Source organism: Oratosquilla oratoria, chromosome 6 (assembly GCF_046742065.1).
Source record: "Oratosquilla oratoria isolate Oo_2021 chromosome 6, ASM4674206v1, whole genome shotgun sequence".
In the NCBI taxonomy this organism is placed as follows: domain Eukaryota; kingdom Metazoa; phylum Arthropoda; class Malacostraca; order Stomatopoda; family Squillidae; genus Oratosquilla; species Oratosquilla oratoria.
In genome coordinates this window covers 67,022,454-67,042,531 of record NC_134782.1, presented here as the reverse complement: position 1 = coordinate 67,042,531, position 20,078 = coordinate 67,022,454, and the positions used below count along the sequence as shown (strand labels likewise).

General features: G+C 42.0%; 1 protein-coding gene across 1 annotated transcript; it reads left to right on the top strand.

The window, feature by feature from the left end:
* Positions 1–15,359: 15,359 nt before the first annotated feature.
* On the top strand, positions 15,360–16,943 carry LOC143026078 (uncharacterized). Its single transcript, XM_076186074.1, has one exon. The coding sequence runs from the start codon at positions 15,360–15,362 to the stop codon at positions 16,941–16,943; it is 1,584 nt and encodes a 527-aa protein (XP_076042189.1).
* The last annotated feature ends 3,135 nt before the right edge of the window (positions 16,944–20,078 follow it).

Below are 20,078 nucleotides of genomic sequence, written 5' to 3'. Positions count from 1 at the left end.
TCAACCTAACCACAAAACGAATTGACAGGAAAATCACCTTGTCATAGACTGGGTTTAGGCAAGTTCTTTAAAGTTAGGTGAGGTTTCTACAGGAAATAGATTTTTTTCTTTTCAGTTTTGATCAAATACACGAAAAGGAAACATAACTTTTTTCGTTCATCCACAGACTTGCCTCACAGAGCGCATGCGTCAACTTCACCATTTTCCAATTTCTCATTCTTTGTGTTTGTTATTCTCTGTTTTCTATCGAGGATCATAACGTTCTTCCCACGTGATCATTTATGTTTGATGTTCCTCTTTCTCAGTGGGAGGTTCCAAAAAGGTCTTTGTGAGTTTTTCCGACAAGCAAGGTCTCGGTAACAACTGAACGGTGTTGCCAATAACAGTGTCTTGGGCAACAGCAGACGATTCTATTTGGGTGAAGAGGAACTTCGACAATGGGTAAGTTAAATATGGTGTTAAATGATTATCATCTCTCGGACTTGCGTCGTACTAGAAGTCACCTAATGGGTGGATCTAGGGACGGGTCAACCAGGACGGTAGGGGCTGTCTCCCTCTCTCTCTTCTTGGGTCTACCCCATAATCACCACATTCACCACTTCTGCTTTGATCACAATTATCTAGAAGCACCACCAGTACCACCACGCCACCAAGTATGAAGTTAACCAGATTTCTTGCAGATCCTTCAGAAGTCGAACTAGGGTTACCCGCGGACGACCCCAGCGAAGTCACCTACAACAACGAAGTGACAGAGGTCGTTGTTAGGTGCCAAGGTGGGTTCTGGCATCACGGCTGTTGTGATGGTCTCATGCCCCAGCAGTGCCTCCAGTCATCACGTCTGCCGAAGTGGATCGCCTGCGTCTTACTGACGGCGGCGTTGAAGGGACATGTCACCGACTTAGCTTATCGGGGCTTGAGAGGTGAGAGTATCCTGTACGATGCTCCCACACCCTTCTCCGAAACCGCTTACACCACGGAGCCTTTGAAGTCGAAGGGGCCGTAGACGCGACAGCCAAAAGTAAGCCTTATCGACAGACACCCTGAAGGGGTAGGATTCGAATGCTTTAGAGATCGATGTCAGGTTGCTTTATCAGCCCTCACATTCTTGCGCTTCGGTGACTGTTCGGTTGTTGGTGGGGCGTCGTCGGCGGCCGCGGTTAACCGTCCCCAAGAAAGGGTCATGACTCACCAAGACCGACAGACAACCGGAGGCAAATGTTCGGACAAGGGGAAACGGCCGGAAACGGACGTCTCCCGAACTCGCGCGCACGATGATCCGACTTCGACGACAACACTAACATGAAGAGGTATTCACTCTCTCACCATACGATCCTCCTTTTATTTCATTTTATTTTATTTCTATTTTATTTATTTTTACTCGAGCGTTCTAAATACCTTGGGTCTCTGATGCTGCTCTGGCTTGGGTCTCCCATCCACAGAAGGAGTTGTAGCCAGTGCCAGCAACGATGATGACAAGATATTTAAAACCCCATTAAAGTCCTCTGACATAATGAGTTCTGAAGGTCTGGTATTCCACATTTTGTTCTTTAAAGAACAACTCGCTAGATTCTTTGGTTGTTCACATTTACATACATACATACATGCATACACACACACATACATACATACACACATACATACACACATACATACATACATATATACATAAATACACATATACATACATGTATACATACACACATACATACATACATACATGCATACATAAACACATACATACATACACACATACATGCACATACATACGTATATACACAGTATCATACACACACATACATACATACATGCATACACACATACATACATACATACATACGTACATACATACATACATACATACATATATACATACACACATACATACATATATACATACATGTATACATACACACATACATACATACATGCATACATACAAAAATACATACATACAAAAATACATACATACACACATACATACATTCACATACATACGTACACATATACACAGTATCATACACACACACACACACACACACACACACACACACACACACACACACACTCACGCTCACACGCACGCACATAAGCACACACACACACGCACGCACAAACACACACACACACACACACACACACACACACACACACACACACACACACACACACACACATATACTTACACACACACACACACACACACACACACACACACACACACACACACACACACACACACACACACACACACACACACACACACACAGAATATATATATATATATATATATATATATTATATATATATATATATAAACACACACACACATTGAATCAATTTAGGTGGTTTAGCCAATGATTTGATTCTTTATTTCAAGGTTTATATAATATTACACTTTGACATTTATGCAAGGAAAATGTGGCAAATATTACGTTGAACTAAGCTTTGGCTATTCATTTAATGAATAAATAAATATTTTCTGATTTTATTGTATACAAGAAAGTACTGCCAAATCGTGTGTAGCATGAATATATGGCGAATCCAAATATTATCGAAAAATAACGCCTAGAAATGTAGTAGTAAGAAATAAAATTCGGATTAATTGACTTGTTCTAGGTACTCAGTGAGCTATGGATTACTCATTGAATTAAATAACTGAATTAAATAACTGAATTAAATAATATGAAGAAACCTAGAATAGATATTCAAAATAATGGAATTTCTGTGCAAGGTTTGGGGAAATCTAGAGTAATGATAAAGTGATAAATCTTAACCACCTTTCTCCACAACTCACACACATACACAGGACACCAACACATACACAGACACAACACTAGGTGCATATGTAACACATACCCACGAACGCACACACAACACACTGCAGTTGGTACCTAGTCCGGTCACGCCACCCACGTGGCGCTGAAAGGCACGGGGCTTGGGGTATGAATCCGGCGGGGAAATATCAGATCGCTGCGGTGGGTGTGTCGGTGTAATTCATCATCATACCCTATCGTTATCTCTACATATTATCTGGGGGGGGGATGGAATGGCTGTCGATCACGCGTCCTACACGTGATCCAAAGACCGTGGTAAATCACACTGACCCACTTCCTGCTGAAGGAACTGTCAGAATTCCCCCCGAGATTCCAGATGCTCACATAGTCAACACGACTCAAAACACCCTTCAAAAAAAATCTTCGTAGTGCTATCATCACCTCGCATACATCATTCTGATTCACTCCACACGAAGAATGAAGATACAGGGCAAAAAAGGTTCCTAGCCCTGGCCTAAGATCCCTCTGTCGAATTCAACTATTTTCTCATCATATTTCACACATAAATGATATCTTCGTTCTCGTGCTAGAATCGGGCCTTGAAGAATACTAGAGCGATAATACTTTTTCCCTAGATTTGATGTCAGACATTCCACGAAAGCTGAATTGCATTGTAACTGGGTGCACGAGTGTCTGAAATTAATCTATTCATTGCTGCATCATAACGAGGGCCCTTCGCCCTACTCCAGCAAGCTACCTATACAGGCTCTCTGGTATATCTCCACCTGCGTTACGAAGAGACACAAATAAAACTGAGAAAAAAAAAACCAAGAAAACTACCCACGGCACCCACTCTACGGCCGCGGCACGACTAAAATCCAGGAAAAGTTTTCTAACATCCATAAGCTTGCCAACAGACATAAAGTAGAGGAAATTCAGGATAAAACAATGGAACGAGAAGGAACAAGCAACCCAACAGCACCCAACCATCCCCCAAGCCCAGGGGAAAAAAAATGTTTAAAGGAACGATGCTGCAGAGTGTGCGCTGAATCGGGCAAGGGCCGAGGTCGGAAAAACCCAAAAACAGCCTGATAAAATGAGGGACTTGCCGAGAATACAGCCTGTGATTAATGAGGACACCAAATTCAGTCCATGAATGATCATCTTCTCACTACCTGCCCCCCTCTCGAGTGCGATACACATAACATCCGCAGACCTTTGTCATCAGGTCATCGACAGAACAAAGGCATGGCAGTCTTTCCTACAGTCGTGACAAACTGCATATGATGATTGATGATGATCATAATTCAATTGTCCGAATCCGTTTCACCTCCATCCTTAGGTCGGACTATATTCCCAATTGGACGCTTGGGAACTATATGCCATCTCTGTGAGTTATTTTGCCACTGGGAAAATTGCCCATCAAGGAATATTGCCACAAGGAATATTATCATTCATTTGCGTATTTACTTGAAAAAACATCAAATATGTGAAAAATGAAAACAGAATAAAAGACATCAGTTTATACAACATAAAATACACGATAAAGAACGCATTTTATAACTACAAGCGATATACATTTAAAAATACCGTAAAAATTAGAACAGGACTTGTTTATTAAAAAATATGCATGTTATAAGCAGTTGATCATAAATACCTCATTTTATCATCATAAATACTGTAGTTTATGACTATATTCCTAATTCTGGCATTCAGATCGTTCAAAATTAATTCGTTTTTAATTGTTTCTCATCTATAAGTGCGTCAATTAATCTCCACGTTGTTATTTTTGGTAAAGATTTTACTTCGCGTCAATTAGACGTTCCAGAAACATATCGGAAACGCGGGTGTAGTTCTTCGTCTGTTATTCCGCATTCTTCTCTCAATTCCATTGTAAGTAGGCTTGGGCACCTTAACTTACACTCTCTGGAAAGACGCAGAGTGCGGGGTGATTTAATAGAGATGTTCAAGTGGATCAAAGGCTTGAACAAGGGTGGTGCAAACAAGGTCATCATCTGAAAACAACAGGGCAGGACTCGCAGTAATGGATTTAAACTGGAGAAATTTAGATTTAAGAAGGAAATATGCAAGAATTGGTTTACTAATAGGGTGGTCGACGAATGGAATAGACTTAGTAACCATACCATGTAGTAAGCGCTGAAGCTATCAGTTGTTTTAAGAAACTATAAGACAACTTTATGGATGGGGATGACAGGTGGTAATGGGTATGGAACTGCTTAGTGTAGACCTTATGGTCTCTTGCAGTCTCCTTCATTCTTATGTTTATGTTCTTATGTAGATTCAAAACAAGCGAGGAATTCCTGTAGTATCGCATCGTCATCTGGAAATTCTTCAAAAACCTCTATAAGTACATATTGGCTTGGCACAAAGGGAAGGGCTGAAACATGTCGCTTTTTCAAAGGAAATCCGTTGTTGTGGTATTTCCATGAAGGGAAAACAACCATTATACCGTTGAGAGAAGTGTTTTTTCAAAATCAGTCGTTATATTTTCCGTTTCCTCACTATTTAAATTTTTTTTTATTTTGTCAAAAAGTCTTCTATATGTTAATTCAGTCTTATTTGATAACGGTAGTTTGAAAAAACATCTAGCATTTTTTAGTGATAAACAGTGACAAAATTCCTAGATGGGAATTTTGCCAGTGGCAATTTTCTCTCGTACAATTCCATTAACCCTAAGTATATTGCTATAAAAAGAATATGTATAGAGCGGTAGAAGATATATATGTTCCTCTATTTAGCTAAGAACACGACATGTTTTTATGGTATATGTCCATTCCGTGACTTTGACCATTACTCGAATTCCGTGAAGAGCTCATTCGAAACGTGAATGGAACAAGGAGAATCATTATTCACACAGAAACGGTCACAATTTCAGTAATAGCAGCGCAAAAGAACTACAACTACATATATTTTTCTTCTCTGTGGCGAAGAACAATACACACATACACACACACACACACACACACACACACACACACACACACACACACACACACACACACACACACACACACACACACACACACACACACACACACACACACACACACACACGACTCGGTGGCGCGGTTGGTAGAGTCCCAAATTGTCACCTGTCACTACGGCGGTCCGGGCTCGAATCCTGCCCAGGGCTGAAAATAATTTCAGTATCGCTGCGCTTCGAGTCGTTACTCCAACTTTCGTGGGCGGGGAGTTGGGTGTGTGTGTGCGTGTAAGGTCAAAGCATTACCCATAGATCTGTCATACGAGCTCTGAGCTCTCTTCCGGGAGGGAAATAACTGTCGATCACGAGTCCAACAAGTGATCCAAAGACCAAGGTGAAAAAACAAGGTGAATCACACACACACACACACACACACACACACACACACACACACACACACACACACACACACACACACACACACACACACACACACACACACATATGTGTATATATATATATATATATATATGTGTGTGTGTGTGTGTGTGTGTGTGTGTGTGTGTGTGTGTGTGTGTGTGTGTGTGTGTGTGTGTGTGTGTGTGTGTGTGTAAATTGCACAGGGTGATGTGATGTGTCTAGTGTGGCTAGTATCAAGTTAGTGCTTTGGCATTGCTTTGCATGCCCTCTCGCTTTCAGCTACCACCACTGGCTAGTCTAGTTACAAAAAGGGAGCCGCCTTGCGTAAGTCTTCCCTGCCAGTACATAACCTCTCCATCACCAAGACTCCTGTAGGGCCTCCCCGTGGCTACGCATGGTAACTGGGCGCCTCGCGGCCCCAGGCTGACTTTGCAGGAGATCTCGGAGCAGCAGGAGGCCCCAGAGGTGGGAGTTGTGGTCCACCGATGTGTGGTCTCACATTGACTCCTCACCAACTCCTGCCCCACTGCCTTGTGGGTTAGTCTTGGTCAACACAAGGCTACGGGAGCAAACCCGGACCACAAACACTCGTGAGGGGCGACCACACCCCCATCGACATGGCCTCAAAAGGCGGAATGAGGCAAGGCCTTCCGATAGGCAGGCTAGCTGCGAATAATCAATAATAAGCAGTCATGGACCAAATGGCGGTAGGCCTCATCAGGATGAAGGACGTGTTGCTACTAGCAATAGCAGCCTGAAAATGCCTCCGAGCTCTAGGACGAGGCCTGCCTGCGACCAGAGCCGCTTTAAGCTCTAATTCTCGCTTGGCTGCTCAAGCGATAGGCGCTGCCCCACCAGTAAGGTTGGTTGGTTGGTTGGTTTATGGAGTTTTTGGCTAGTATGCCAAGCGCCGGAGCCTGGGGCCATTCAGCGCATATATATCTACTTATTCTTTAAAACATTTGTTTCAGTTCATCCACTCAATTTCTGTAGAAATTTAGATATGGTAAAACAAATCTATTTCCTTTAAAAAACATTTTATCCGATCTATGGGAGCATCTTCTAAAACTTTAGTGATGGTAAGCCCTTCTAACAGATTGTTTCTTCTAGCAGAGCTGAATTGTGGGCATTCCTTTAAAATGTGTTTTACTGTAAGATTCTTTCGACAAGTGGGGCAGAGGGGAGCCTGTCTCTCCGCTCCAGTCGTCAACAGGTACTTGACGAGTCATGACGATACCTGTCCTCCTGTCTCCCTGGAAATGACTCCAAGGGATGACAGAGGATTTGATGGATATGAGCTTTAAATTGTTATTTCTATTATTCCATTGAAGTTGCCAATGTTCTCTGGTGTAACTTCTAATGCAGTTTTTAAAATCCATTTTGGGGATTTTGAGTTGGGAGATATGTGCCAGCCCAGCTGCTTCTTTAGCTGCAGTATCAGCTAACTCGTTTCCTTTTATTCCCACATGGGAAGGCACCCAGCAGAAGTTCACAGTTATTTTCTCTCTGCTACTGAGGAGGACCAGCCAATCTTGTATTTGTCCGATAATGGGGTTGACTGGTAATATTGATTTTATTGATGTTAAAATGCTCTTACAGTCTGTATATATGACAATTTTTTTGTCAGATGCATTGTTAGAAACATGAATTAAAGCATTAAGAACTGCCAGCAGTTCTGCAGTAAAAATAGAAATGTTAAAATGAGCTCTTTTTTAATAATAGATTGAGGGGTAATCACTGAGAAACCCACTCTGTCTGCAGTTTTTGATCCATCAGTGTATAGACTAGTTGCATCTGTGTGGGTCCTGCTGTGTTCAAGGAATTTACTTCTAAGTTCGGACTCTGGGCAGCTATTTTTCTTACACCAGAAAGTGCAAATGTTGATTTCGGGTCTACACCAGGGAGGGTATTTAGCTGGTAAACTTTCTTCGACGTGTAGAGGGGTCAGGTCTATGTTCTTGGCACTATTTTCCAGTCTAACTTCCAGTGGTTTGGAGAGCTTAGGTCGAGTTGGAGCTCTGTCTTTGGGTGTTTTAGCAGACTTGTAGTTGGGGTTGTTTTTTGATGACAGTACTCTTGTTAAGTATCTCAATCCTAGTTCCTCCCTTCTAATTGGAAGAGAAGGAATGCCAGCTTCAACATTTAGGCTGTCTATGGGTGACGTTTTATACGCACCTGTGCAGATGCGTATAGCCATATTTTGGATGATATCTAGTTTTTCTAAGGTGGTTTTACAGGCGGCCCCATAGATTTGGCATCCATAATCTATCTTGCTTAGGCACAAGGCTTGGTATATTCGTATCAGAGTTGCTCTGTCAGCTCCCCAGTTGAAACGTGAAACTACTTTTAAGATGTTGAAGCGTTGTTTCACGTTATGTATTATTTCATTAATGTGTGTATTAAAGTTTAGTTTTTTTGTCAAGGCTTAGTCCTAGGTACTTGATCTGATCCTCGTATGGAAGAATAGAGTTTTCCAGCATTAGGGTTGGGATTTCTTCTCTTATCTTTCTTCGGCAGTAGCGGACTGCTTTAGTTTTCTCCGGGGAGAATTTAAAGCCTCTCTTTTCTGCCCATGCAGTGGTACAGTTAATGGCAGTCTGTATTTTCTGGCTTACCTCCAGTGCTGATGGTCTGCTACAGATTAGAACAATGTCGTCTGCATATGCCAAGCTATGCACTTCGATCGGTACTTGTTCTAGTAGTCCGTTGATGGCTATGTTGAACAGTGTTGGGCTGAGGACACTTCCTTGGGGTATGCCTTCCTCCTGGGTGTAAGGTGAAGAGAGATGAACCTACTCCTACTTTTAGGATACGATCAGTAAGAAAATCTTTAATTGCAAAGAACATGTTTCCTCCTATACCCCATTCGGCAAGTTGTTTTAGGATGCCACCACGCCAGGTGGTGTCATAAGCCTTTTCTAGATCGAAAAAGACTCCTATGGTTTGGCTCTGTGTAGCGAAAGCATTCTGAATTTCTCGGGTAAGAAATATCAGTGGGTCTATAAAGCTTCTGTTTTTTCTGAAGCCAAACTGTCTGTTTGAGAGGAGATTTTTCCACTCTAAAATCCATACAAGGCGCGTGTTGATCATTCGTTCGTATATTTTGCATACACAACTGGTTAGAGCAATGGGTCTATACCCTTCAGGGAGACTGGTTTTTTTTTTCCTGGTTTTGGTATAGTTATAATGATCGAAGTCTTCCACGACTTTGGTGAAGATCCTGTAGTCCAAAATTTGTTTAGTATATTTAGGAAAAATTCTTTGGTGCATGTAGGAAGATGTGAAATCATTGAGTAAATTATATCATCCTCACCAGGTGAAGTTGGAAAAACTTCTGGATGGAAAAGTGTTGCAAGTGGAGTTCCTCAGGGTTCCGTTCTTGGGCCACTTCTATTCATAGTATATATAAATGATATAGACCATGGACTAAAATCTACTGTTTCCAAATTTGCTGATGATACAAAACTGTGCGGAGTGGCAAATGATCACTCAAACCAATTAGATATTCAAGAAGATTTAGATCAATTACAGCAATGGTCTGAAAAGTGGCTAATGAAATTTAACACAAGTAAATGCAAGGTAATGCACATAGGTAAAAATAACAATAAGTACGATTACAAGTTATTTGGAAATTTGTTAACATAAGTGGATAGTGAAAAAGATCTCGGCGTAATTATCAGTAACGACCTCAAATCATCCAAGCAGTGTATTTCAGCCTCTGAGAAAGCAAATAAGATTCTGGGATTGATCGCGCGATCTTTTGATTTCAAAAGTCCATCACTCATTAACAAGCTATATAAATCGTTAGTTCGTCCACATTTGGAATATGCTGTTTCCGTATGGTCACCGAATCTCATTAAAGACATTGACAGACTGGAAAAAGTACAACGGCGAGCCACAAAACTGATTCCAAATATCAAAAATAAATCATACGAAAATCGACTTAAGCACATGAATCTGTTTTCCCTAAAAAAGCGTAGACTCAGAGGTGACTTGATACAGGTCTTTAAGATTTTAAAGGGAATTGACAACATCAAAAGTGACCAAATTTTCACATTGAATGAGAATCAGACAAGAAACAATGGTCTCAAACTGTCCGGAAATAGATTCAATTTGGAAGTAGGTAGAAACAACTTTGCCAACCGTGTAGTTAATGAATGGAATAAACTTCCTGCACAGGTAGTGCAATGTAGTTCAGTTCGAAGCTTTAAGAATCATTTAGATAAATACCTAAGTAAGATGCTGTAATGATTATAATTTATCTTATATTATTTGTTTTTGTTTTGTTATAATTTTTCTGTCTGATTTTCATTTATTATTAGTTATATGTCAATTTATAATCATTTACTATTTACCTTTTTGTTTGTTATTCAACTATACCTATGCATTTATTTATGTATTTTATTTGTTATTTTTACATTATTATAGTTTTAATTTATTATTAATATTTTTTTTTTTTTTTTTTTTTTTTTTTTTTTTGCATCCGACCTAGATATGGATCAAAAGGTCTCCTGTCGGCATGCTCCGCCTTTGTAATCCTTTGTATTGCGTACTCTAGTTCAGTTAGTGTAAAGGGGAGATTATATGCCTCCGTGTTTTTACTTTTTGGAGGGACAATTATTGTACTTTCTCGAATTTTTCTGAAGAAGGGAGTGTAGTGGAGAGCATTTGAAATGTTTGTGAAGTATCGTCCAAACGTTTCCGCTACCTCAAGGGGATCAGAAATTATTTCATTGTTAATTGTAAGGATGGGTAATGGAGATGGTACAAATTTTCCCATCAGTTTTCGGATTCTATTCCATACTAAGCTTACGGGAGAGTCTTGTTTCAGTTTACTTATGTATCTGATGAACGATTCTCTCCTTGCTTTTTTGAAAGTTTTCTTTTGTTTGGCCAGTGCTCTTTTGTAAGTTATTAGGTTAACTGTTATAGGTCGTCTGTTGTACTTTTTGTAGCAAATTCTAGTGATTTTTCTGCTTAAGGCACAGGCATCTGTCCACCATGGAACTAGAGCGCGTCTAGGATTTCCTCGAGTTTTTGGTATAGACTTCATGGCCCCATTAATCATAATTCTCTCGAGGTGTTCGTAGGCAACATAGGCATTTGGAAAATCTTCATTATTTTTGTCAATTTTTGTGAAGTCTTGGTATGTTTTCCAACCTCCCTCTTCAACTTTCCATTTTGGTAAACAAGGGGATGGAATATTTCTATTTAATTTCATATGGATAGGAAGGTGATCGCTTCCGTATAAATGTTCGTCTACAGACCATTGGTATTCTGGTTTCAACGAAGAGGAGCAGATCGTGAGGTCAGTGGCAGATTTAGAATTGTGGGTGATATCATATCTGGTTGGGGAACCTTCGTTTAGTAGTACAATGTCGTTATTGTCTAGTAGGTTTTCTACTATATTGCCCCAACGATTACATGTTCTTTCTCCCCACAGCCTGTGTCTGGCATTAAAATCCCCCATTAAAATGAATGGTTGGGGTAGCTGGTATATTAGGTTCTGTAGGTCTTCCAGTTTTAGTTGTCGTTGATTGCCTAATTCATCTTGCAATCTGTTTTCTAGTGCAGGTTCTAGATATAATGAGCATAGAGTAATCCATTTAGTTGTATAAATCTGAATTGCACATACTTGTAAAGCTGAATTTAGGTGAAGGCTTCGATGATTCATTGACCTATGAACAATTATGCCTGTACCTATCCCTGGTCCTCCTTGTATAGGTACACCTGGAAGAGGTGGGGATATGTAGATAGCATATTCATGTCCTAAATTTGGGGAAGTGTTTCCTAGCATAGTCTCTTGTAAGCAAATGGCAGAGACTTTATGTTCTTTAAAAAGGATCCGAAGTTGTTCTAGGTTAGAGTTGAAACCACGTATGTTCCACTGGATAAGAGACATTATTTAGGTTGCTTCTTTACTGGGTCTCTAGTGGGGCTTGTTTTAGGTGTCTCTTTTGGGTTTCCAGGTTTTGTTTTCTGAGTGGGATGGTCCCGAGTTGGAGTGATTGGATCTCTTTTGGCGGGCACCTTCAGGTGTTACTTGGGTAGGGGAGAGAGTTCAGGGTCTTCTTTTATAGGAGTTTTGCATCTCCTTGGATTTTGAGTTTTGTACTTTTGGTTGTACAAGGTTGCGACTCTTCTTGCTTAGGGTCCCGTGGTCTATTTTGTGGTTCTCAGAAGCAGATGGGGGGCCCCTAGGGGGCTTTGAGGATGTTTCATATGCCATCGCAGAAGCCAGAGGGGCCTCCGGTGTAGCCTGGGGGTGCCCCCGAGGAAGTCTGGGGGGCCTCCGAGGAAGCCTGGGGGGCCTCCGAGGAAGCCTGGGGGGCCTCCGAGGAAGCCTGGGGGGCCTCTGAGGAAGCCTGGGGGGGCTCCGAGGAAGCCTGGGGAGCCTTCAAGGAAGTCTGGGGGACTTCCGAGGAAGCCTGGGGGTTATCCGCAGGAGTTCGGAGGGCTTCCGAGGAAGCCTGGGGGTTCTCCGCAGGAGTTCGGAGGGCTTCCGAGGAAGCTTGGAGGGTCTCTGAGGAAGCCCGGTGGGTCCTCGAGGAAGTCCGGTGATCCCCCAAAGAGGGGGGATTAGAGGTTTCATCTAAAGGTCTGTGGTTTTTATCCTTATTTGTCGAGAATGTTACAATGGTGTTTGATTTGTTTGTTTGGAGAACTTCACTGTAGGTTGTCCTATGCTTATTTTTTCTATGGAAGCTTTCAGGACAGCTTCTTGCTCCTTTTTATATGTAAGGCAGTTTCTGTTTTTAGCGTTGTGAGTTTCTTTACAATTTATACATAGTTCTCGTTGGTCGCAGTCACCGTGTTCATTTTGGGAGCAATTACCACAGACTTTGTTCCTTGTGCATTTCCTTGAGGGATGACCATAGCCATAACAATTGTAACACTGTAAGGGTCTTTGTTTATAAGGGCGAATATTCATTTTTTCCTTGTCGATTATAATATCATAAGGGAGGTTTTCATTGTTAAATGTGATAACAATCATGTGAGATCTTGGAATCTTATCAACTTTCCATATTGTTTCGGGGCACATTTCAAGAATTTCTTCTTCCGGCAATTCATGTAGGTCTTGGTTGAAAATAACCCCCTTGGCATAGCTAAAGTTGTAATGGGGTTTTATTTCTTTGATGATTCCATCAGGTTCGATTTTTAAGTTGGATATCATTGCTGCTTGAGTGGGAGATTTAGCATGTATTAAGAAACTTGTTCGTCCAAATCTTGTAACTCTGGAATTTTCCAAATCTCCAGCTTTAATCTTTAATTGTTTCCTAAAAGTGTACAGGTTTGCTCGTTCTCCCTTGGTTGTTGCAATGAGCCAAGTAGCTGGCTTAGGTGTTTTTGAGATGTTTCCGTGTTGTGAGCTTTCTTTGTGCACTGTAGGGTAATATACATCTAGATTGGGTGGTACCTTATTGACCAAGGAGCATTTGATATCTTTTGCTATATTTTCTGAATAGGCCTTCTTTGCCTCATTGTGGGAAGAATATATTATCCACACTTGCCAATAGTTGGAAGTGTCTGACAGCCGTAGCCTAATTTCTTTTATGCATCCAAATTCACTGAATTGTGAAATATTTTCATAATTCATGTTTAAAGTTAGACTCTCAATATGTAAAGTATTTTCATTGCCTTTAAAGCTTGGTATTTCAAATGGTTCTAGTGTGACCATTGTTGGTTTGGCGGTATTAGTGGAAACTGCCTTTTCATTTAAATCTTTATCCTTATTCAGTCCAGGGTCTTTGTTGTCAAGATTTTCCTTTGCTTTGCGTGGGTCGTCAACTGGGTCGGAGGAGAGTTTATTTGGAAGGGTCAAATTTGTGGGAGTGTTCGTTAGTATTTTGGAAGGATGATTAGGAGGAGGATCAGGAGGATCAGGAGGATCTGGAGGAATGGGAGGAGGTAAGAGTTTAGGGTCTGTAATTGCAGGTAGTGGATTCGCCATTGTCAAGTTTATATTTCTTGGGCGTCACCATATATTAGAAAAATTTTAGTTGATGTACATGGAAGAAGATACTGCAGTTGCTTGGTGCCCCAAGCAACGAAAGATGTAGTCTCTGCAGAGTCGGAAGGATCCAGATTACGACTATTTACAAACAGGGGGTCTCGGTCACGAGTATAAGCTTTCACAACCCGATTTGTCCTTTAGTTTTGTTCCATAGAGTATGGAGCCGGCGTTGCTACTCCCTGTGTGCACTGGAAGATGGATAGAGAGTCGGCAGTCAAAGGTAGCCCCTCTGCCCCTCCTCCACCAGCATACGGGGTTTTGCCCCTCGCAATGAGTAGGGACCTCGCGGTATATCCCATCACCCAGCTGGTTTCTGGTGGAGTTTCAGGGAAATCTTTAACTGTCAGAACCTCTCGAGTAGTAAAAGGAAAAGTTGAGAAAAGGAGATTAGGGCAGCGAATAAGAAGAAAAGGGATAGGGAAGTTCACTGAGTAATGAGGGTGGAGGGTCCCCTATCTATTCGTTACCCCTGATATCTCACTCTCTGACAACTGTCATTGGGTGAGGGCGTCGAATCCAGAGAATAGTCCAGTTCATAATCAAGATCAGGCCGGGGTCATCAATTTATATTTGTCTGTTTGGCACAGTTTTAGTCGGGAAGCTCAGGATTGACCTCTCCAGCATGGTTGGACCTGGCTGGCACAGCTCAGTCCTTCCTCGCAACACGCAAGCCCCCCCCACTACTTCAAAGTACTCGGCCTCGGGGGGGGCCCACCAGTAAGGGGTCTGCGGCAAAGCGCTGCAACTGCTCCCTGCACCGGTTGTCTCGGCTCACATCCCAGCCACCGGATTCTGCAGAGAAAGGTGAAGATGGTGGACCCGAGAGATGTGCAATCTTCCTTCCACCTTAAATATCATTTGCACATGTTTCACTCTGTGCTTCCTCATCCCATCTCATTCTTCATCCCAAAAGTCCTACGGCGACAGTCAGGCTGGTGACGAGGGCAGGTGTGGAATGCTGGGAGCCCTTACCCGGTCGGCTGCACGGCAGGCGGCCCAGTGCACATGATCGTTGGCGGGTTGAACCTGGAGCAGCAGTCTGCCTTCGGTGTCTCTCTGGGCGTTTGGGCAGCCTTATTTAGGGACAGCACTGCCCACCTCAATTAGAGGAAGGGTCGATAAAAGGAGACTTAAAAATTGCCTGCTCCCCCCTAAACTTGTGGTGGGTAACCGCGCTCACCAGAGTGTCCCTTACAGCGGTCGTACTATGAAATACAAAACCTTGAAAATTGCCTCATGGAATGTGAGAACACTTCTAGACTCCAACCCGGACTTACCTAAACGCCGTACTGCTCTTGTGGCGGCAGAACTAGCCCGTTATAAGATAGACATCGCTGCCTTTAGCGAGACTAGGCTTCCAGATTCAGGATCCCTTACGGAAACAGGAGAAGGATACACCTTCTTCTGGCAAGGGGCTCCCCTTGATCAACCAAAACAAATGGGCGTGGGCATTGCAGTGCGGTCATCTATACTACAAACTATTCCAACCGCTCCAACTGGTATCAGCCCTAGAATTATGACTTGGCGCATACCACTCGCCAAAGCCCAGTACGCTACACTTTTAAGTGTCTATGGCCCAACGCTACCATCTGAAGAACATATTAAAGACACATTTTACAACTGCCTCCACGAAACCTTACAGAATATCCCACCCAGAGATAAGATTCTCCTTCTTGGCGACCTAAACGCACGTGTAGGTAGCAGCCACCATCTCTGGGAAGGAGTACTCGGGCAACATGGAATAGGGAAATGCAATGAAAATGGACTCAGGTTGCTCACGCTATGCTCCGAACACTCTCTTACCATCACCAACACCAAATTTCAACTTAGAAATATGCACAAAGCAACATGGATGCACCCAAGATCAGGACATTGGCACTTATTAGACTATGTGATAGTCAGGCAACGCGATATCAGTGAAGTCTTAATTACACGGGTTATGAGAGGAGCAGAGGCCTCAACAGATCATAGGCTGGTCAGATCCATACTGCGGCTTAAAATCAGACCTATCACCCGCAGAAGAAACCTCAGTCCTAAAATTAACCTAGCTGCTCTTCAAAACTCAAACACTAGAGAAGCTTTCCAACAGGCTGTGACAGATTCACTTCCACCAGCTCGACAAGCAACAGGAGATTCAAACATCACCACTGAATCTCTCACTACATCATGGAACAATGTCTGTGCCACCCTCCTGCAAACTGCAAAAGCCGTCTTAGGCTCAACCAATCGAAGACACCGCGACTGGTTTGATGAAAATGCCGAAAACATTCATGATCTTATTACGGCAAAGAACAAAGCCCATGACCTTTACCTCCGTAACCCATCTCCTACCACCAGAAACCAGTTCTCAGCAGTACGCTCCGAGCTCCAAAGACTCCTAAGAGACATGGAAAACAAGTGGTGGACCAACCTGGCAGCCCAGATGCAATCTTATATGGACCTAGGAGATCTCCATAACTTCTACTCCTCTTTGAAAACTGCGTATGGCCCTGCATACTCGGCGCTTACACCTGTCCGATCTGCTGATGGCACCCACCTACTCACAGACTCAACCCAAATACTCGATCGCTGGGCATCACACTTTAGGCAGCTACTAAACCACTCAAACCCTACTGACCCATCATTTCTCAGTGAAGTCCCTCAACTTCCAGTCTCACATGAACTGGACTCAGTACCCACAATTGAGGAGGTAATTGAATCAATAGCTGCCCTTAAGAATCACAAAGCTGCCGGAACAGACAATATCCCAGCTGAACTCCTCAAATATGGGGGTATTGGAATTGCAACTTAATTACAACAGCTCGTCCAGTGCTGTTGGGAGTCTGGCTACGTTCAACAACAATTTAAAGATGGAAAAATAATTACTATCTATAAGAAAAAGGGTGACAAGTCTCTCTGCAACAACAGCAGAGGGATCACCATCCTCTCAACGGCTGGCAAGACGTTAGCACGCATTATGCTAATGAGACTTCTCTCTCACATGACTGAGAGGATCCTTCCTGAATCACAATGTGGTTTTCGGCGGGAGAGGTCAACCACAGATATGGTATATGTAGCATGTTTGCTCCAGGAGAAATGCAGAGAGCAGCATCAAAACCTGTACATAGCTTTTGTAGACCTTACGAAAGCCTTTGACTCCGTCGGCCGCCCCCTGCTTTGGAACCTACTTGCAATATTCGGTTGGCCCCCTAAATTTCTCTCTATAATCAGATCTCTACACGATGGCACAAATGCAGTGGTTGTTGCTGGAGGGAGAAGGTCAGATCCTTTCGAAGTATCAACTGGGGTTAAACAAGGCTGCGTTCTGGCACCAATCCTTTTCAACCTTTTTACCGCGGTCGTAACCCGGGTATTCTATGCCAACAACGATGCAACTGGACTTGGAATAACCATCAACTACAGACTAGACGGCAACCTTTTCAACAATGCCAAAATGCGTGCAAAAACACGCACCTCCACCATCTCGGTCGTCGAGTTCCAGTATGCTGATGATGCTGCATTCGTCAACCACACACAGCAAGGACTGAAGAGCACACTGGATGCTGTTGTTGACTCGTACACTAGGGTAGGATTGGTGGTAAATACCAACAAGACCGAAGTGCTTTACCAACGCACTGGCCACAATGCACCTGTAGATGACCCTAATATTGAGATTGATGGAAATGCCCTAAAGGTTGTGCCACATTTTACTTACCTTGGATCAGTTTTGTCCTCTGACTGCACAATTAATGATGAAATTACCCGCCGCATAGCTCTCGCTTCAACCGCTTTTGGAAGACTCTCTTGTCGTGTCTTCTATAATCACAACCTGACCCTGTCCACCAAGCGTCAGTTTACTTAGCTGTCTGTCTCTCAATCCTACTCTACGGATGTGAAGCCTGGGCTACTTACAGGCATCACATTAAAAAGCTGGAGAGATTCCATATTCACTGCCTCCAACGAATCCTGGGGATCCACTGGTGGGATAAAATCCCCCACACAGCGATAAGGCAGCGTATGAATATACCTTGCCTCGAAGAAATCCTCATACAAAGGCAGCTCCGTTGGACTGGCCACATCATCCGCCAACCCACCAATAGACTACCCCGTATTGTTACTTATGGGGAACTTTACAATGGGCAACGTACCGTTGGCAGGCCCAAAAAGAGAATTAAAGATCACACTAAGGACTCTCTTAAGAAATTCAACATCAACCCAGCAGCCCTCGAAAGGGAAGCATCTGACAGGAAACAATGGAGATCTACTTTGCAAAGAGGGGCATATTATTTTAGAGACGACTACGAGAAAAAGGCTGAAGCTTGCAGAGCCAGACGCCACACACAACAGCGCCCACATCTCGGGCAGCACGTGTGTGACCAATGTGGAAGGAGTTGTGTCTCTATGGCTGGCCTCAGGAGCCACCAAAGATCCCATGTAAATACATAAAAAAAAAAGAAAAAAAAAATCAACTTCACCGATTCACGCACGGAGTGACGTCGTCATCGTATCGATGGACAACAATAACTAATAACTTATATATATATATACATATATATATATATATGTATATATATATATATATATATGTATATATATGTATATATGTACACGCACCATTTCAGGATGACACTGCGAGATACAAAGGCGGGAGAATACGAGCGTAGCTCCCCTTCCTGCAAAATACAACTAGGTAAACACACACACGCGCGCGAGAGCATATATATATATATATATATATATATATATATATATATATATATATATATATATATATATATATATTTGAATATCTAGGGAGCAGATTCTGTTGTATGCATGCTTTATTAAAGTCGACAACATTAAGGAGGTTGTTAATCTTCTTATGGGTATTCTCAAGCTTTCTAACAAATACTCGGCCATTTGGAGGGTGGGCATAAACCAGATTGCCAAAATGATTCATTTACTCAACGTTTCGTCTGCAAGAAGACATCTTCAGGAAAATCTGTAACATAAAAATTACCGACATACAGAAATAAAGAACAAGGGTGTTAACCATAACAAAAATTCACAATTATGGAAATAGACACCAATAAATCAAAATTAGACAACAATAAATCAAATCCTATCTCGATACATGGGCCGTTGGGGACCAATACTTACAAAATTAAAGGTCCAAAGAAATGACGAAGGAAATCGTCGGGTGGTGACTTAATGCTGTCGACTTTAATAACGCATGCATATATATATATATATATATATATATATATATATATATATATATTGTCGTAATTAATTGATCACAAAAACGAACGTTAGAGAACTTACCTGTTTGAGTTCTCTAACAAATCGTTAGAGCTGAATATAAGTTTGAGGCTTCGATGGCTGTAGATCCTTGCCGAGGTTTATTGTCCTTCTGGTCACAGGGTTAAAGCTTGTGACTGGTACCAGGGTTGAAGCTAGTCTGACGTACCGGGACTAAAAAATCAGTCTTGTTCGGCAGGAGTTTTTAATGAGTCTTCAAAACGGTTTCGAAGCCACGGGACAACTGATACTTGAAGTAAGTTCTCAAGTTCCCGATTTGTTAATCAAATTACAACATAGGCTTGAATAAATAATAAAGAGGGAGGGGAGTTTAATAACATTAATTAAAATTACAATAGTGTGGTACGAAGTTACAGGAAATATTCCCAATTCGAAAATTAAACGAGCTCAAGGTAAACAATGCCATTCCCGTAACAACAATTACCACAATATATATATATATATATATATATATATATATATATATATATATATATATATATATATATATATATATTGGAAGTAGGCCATTAATAATGCATGCGTTGTTAAAGTCAACAGCTGAGATAGCATTATTCTGTTTATAGAATATCTTTTCTATGTTACGCACCAATGTGCGGTCGTCTGGATGCAGATTTCTGAGTAGAGTACTGAAGTCCATGGTGTT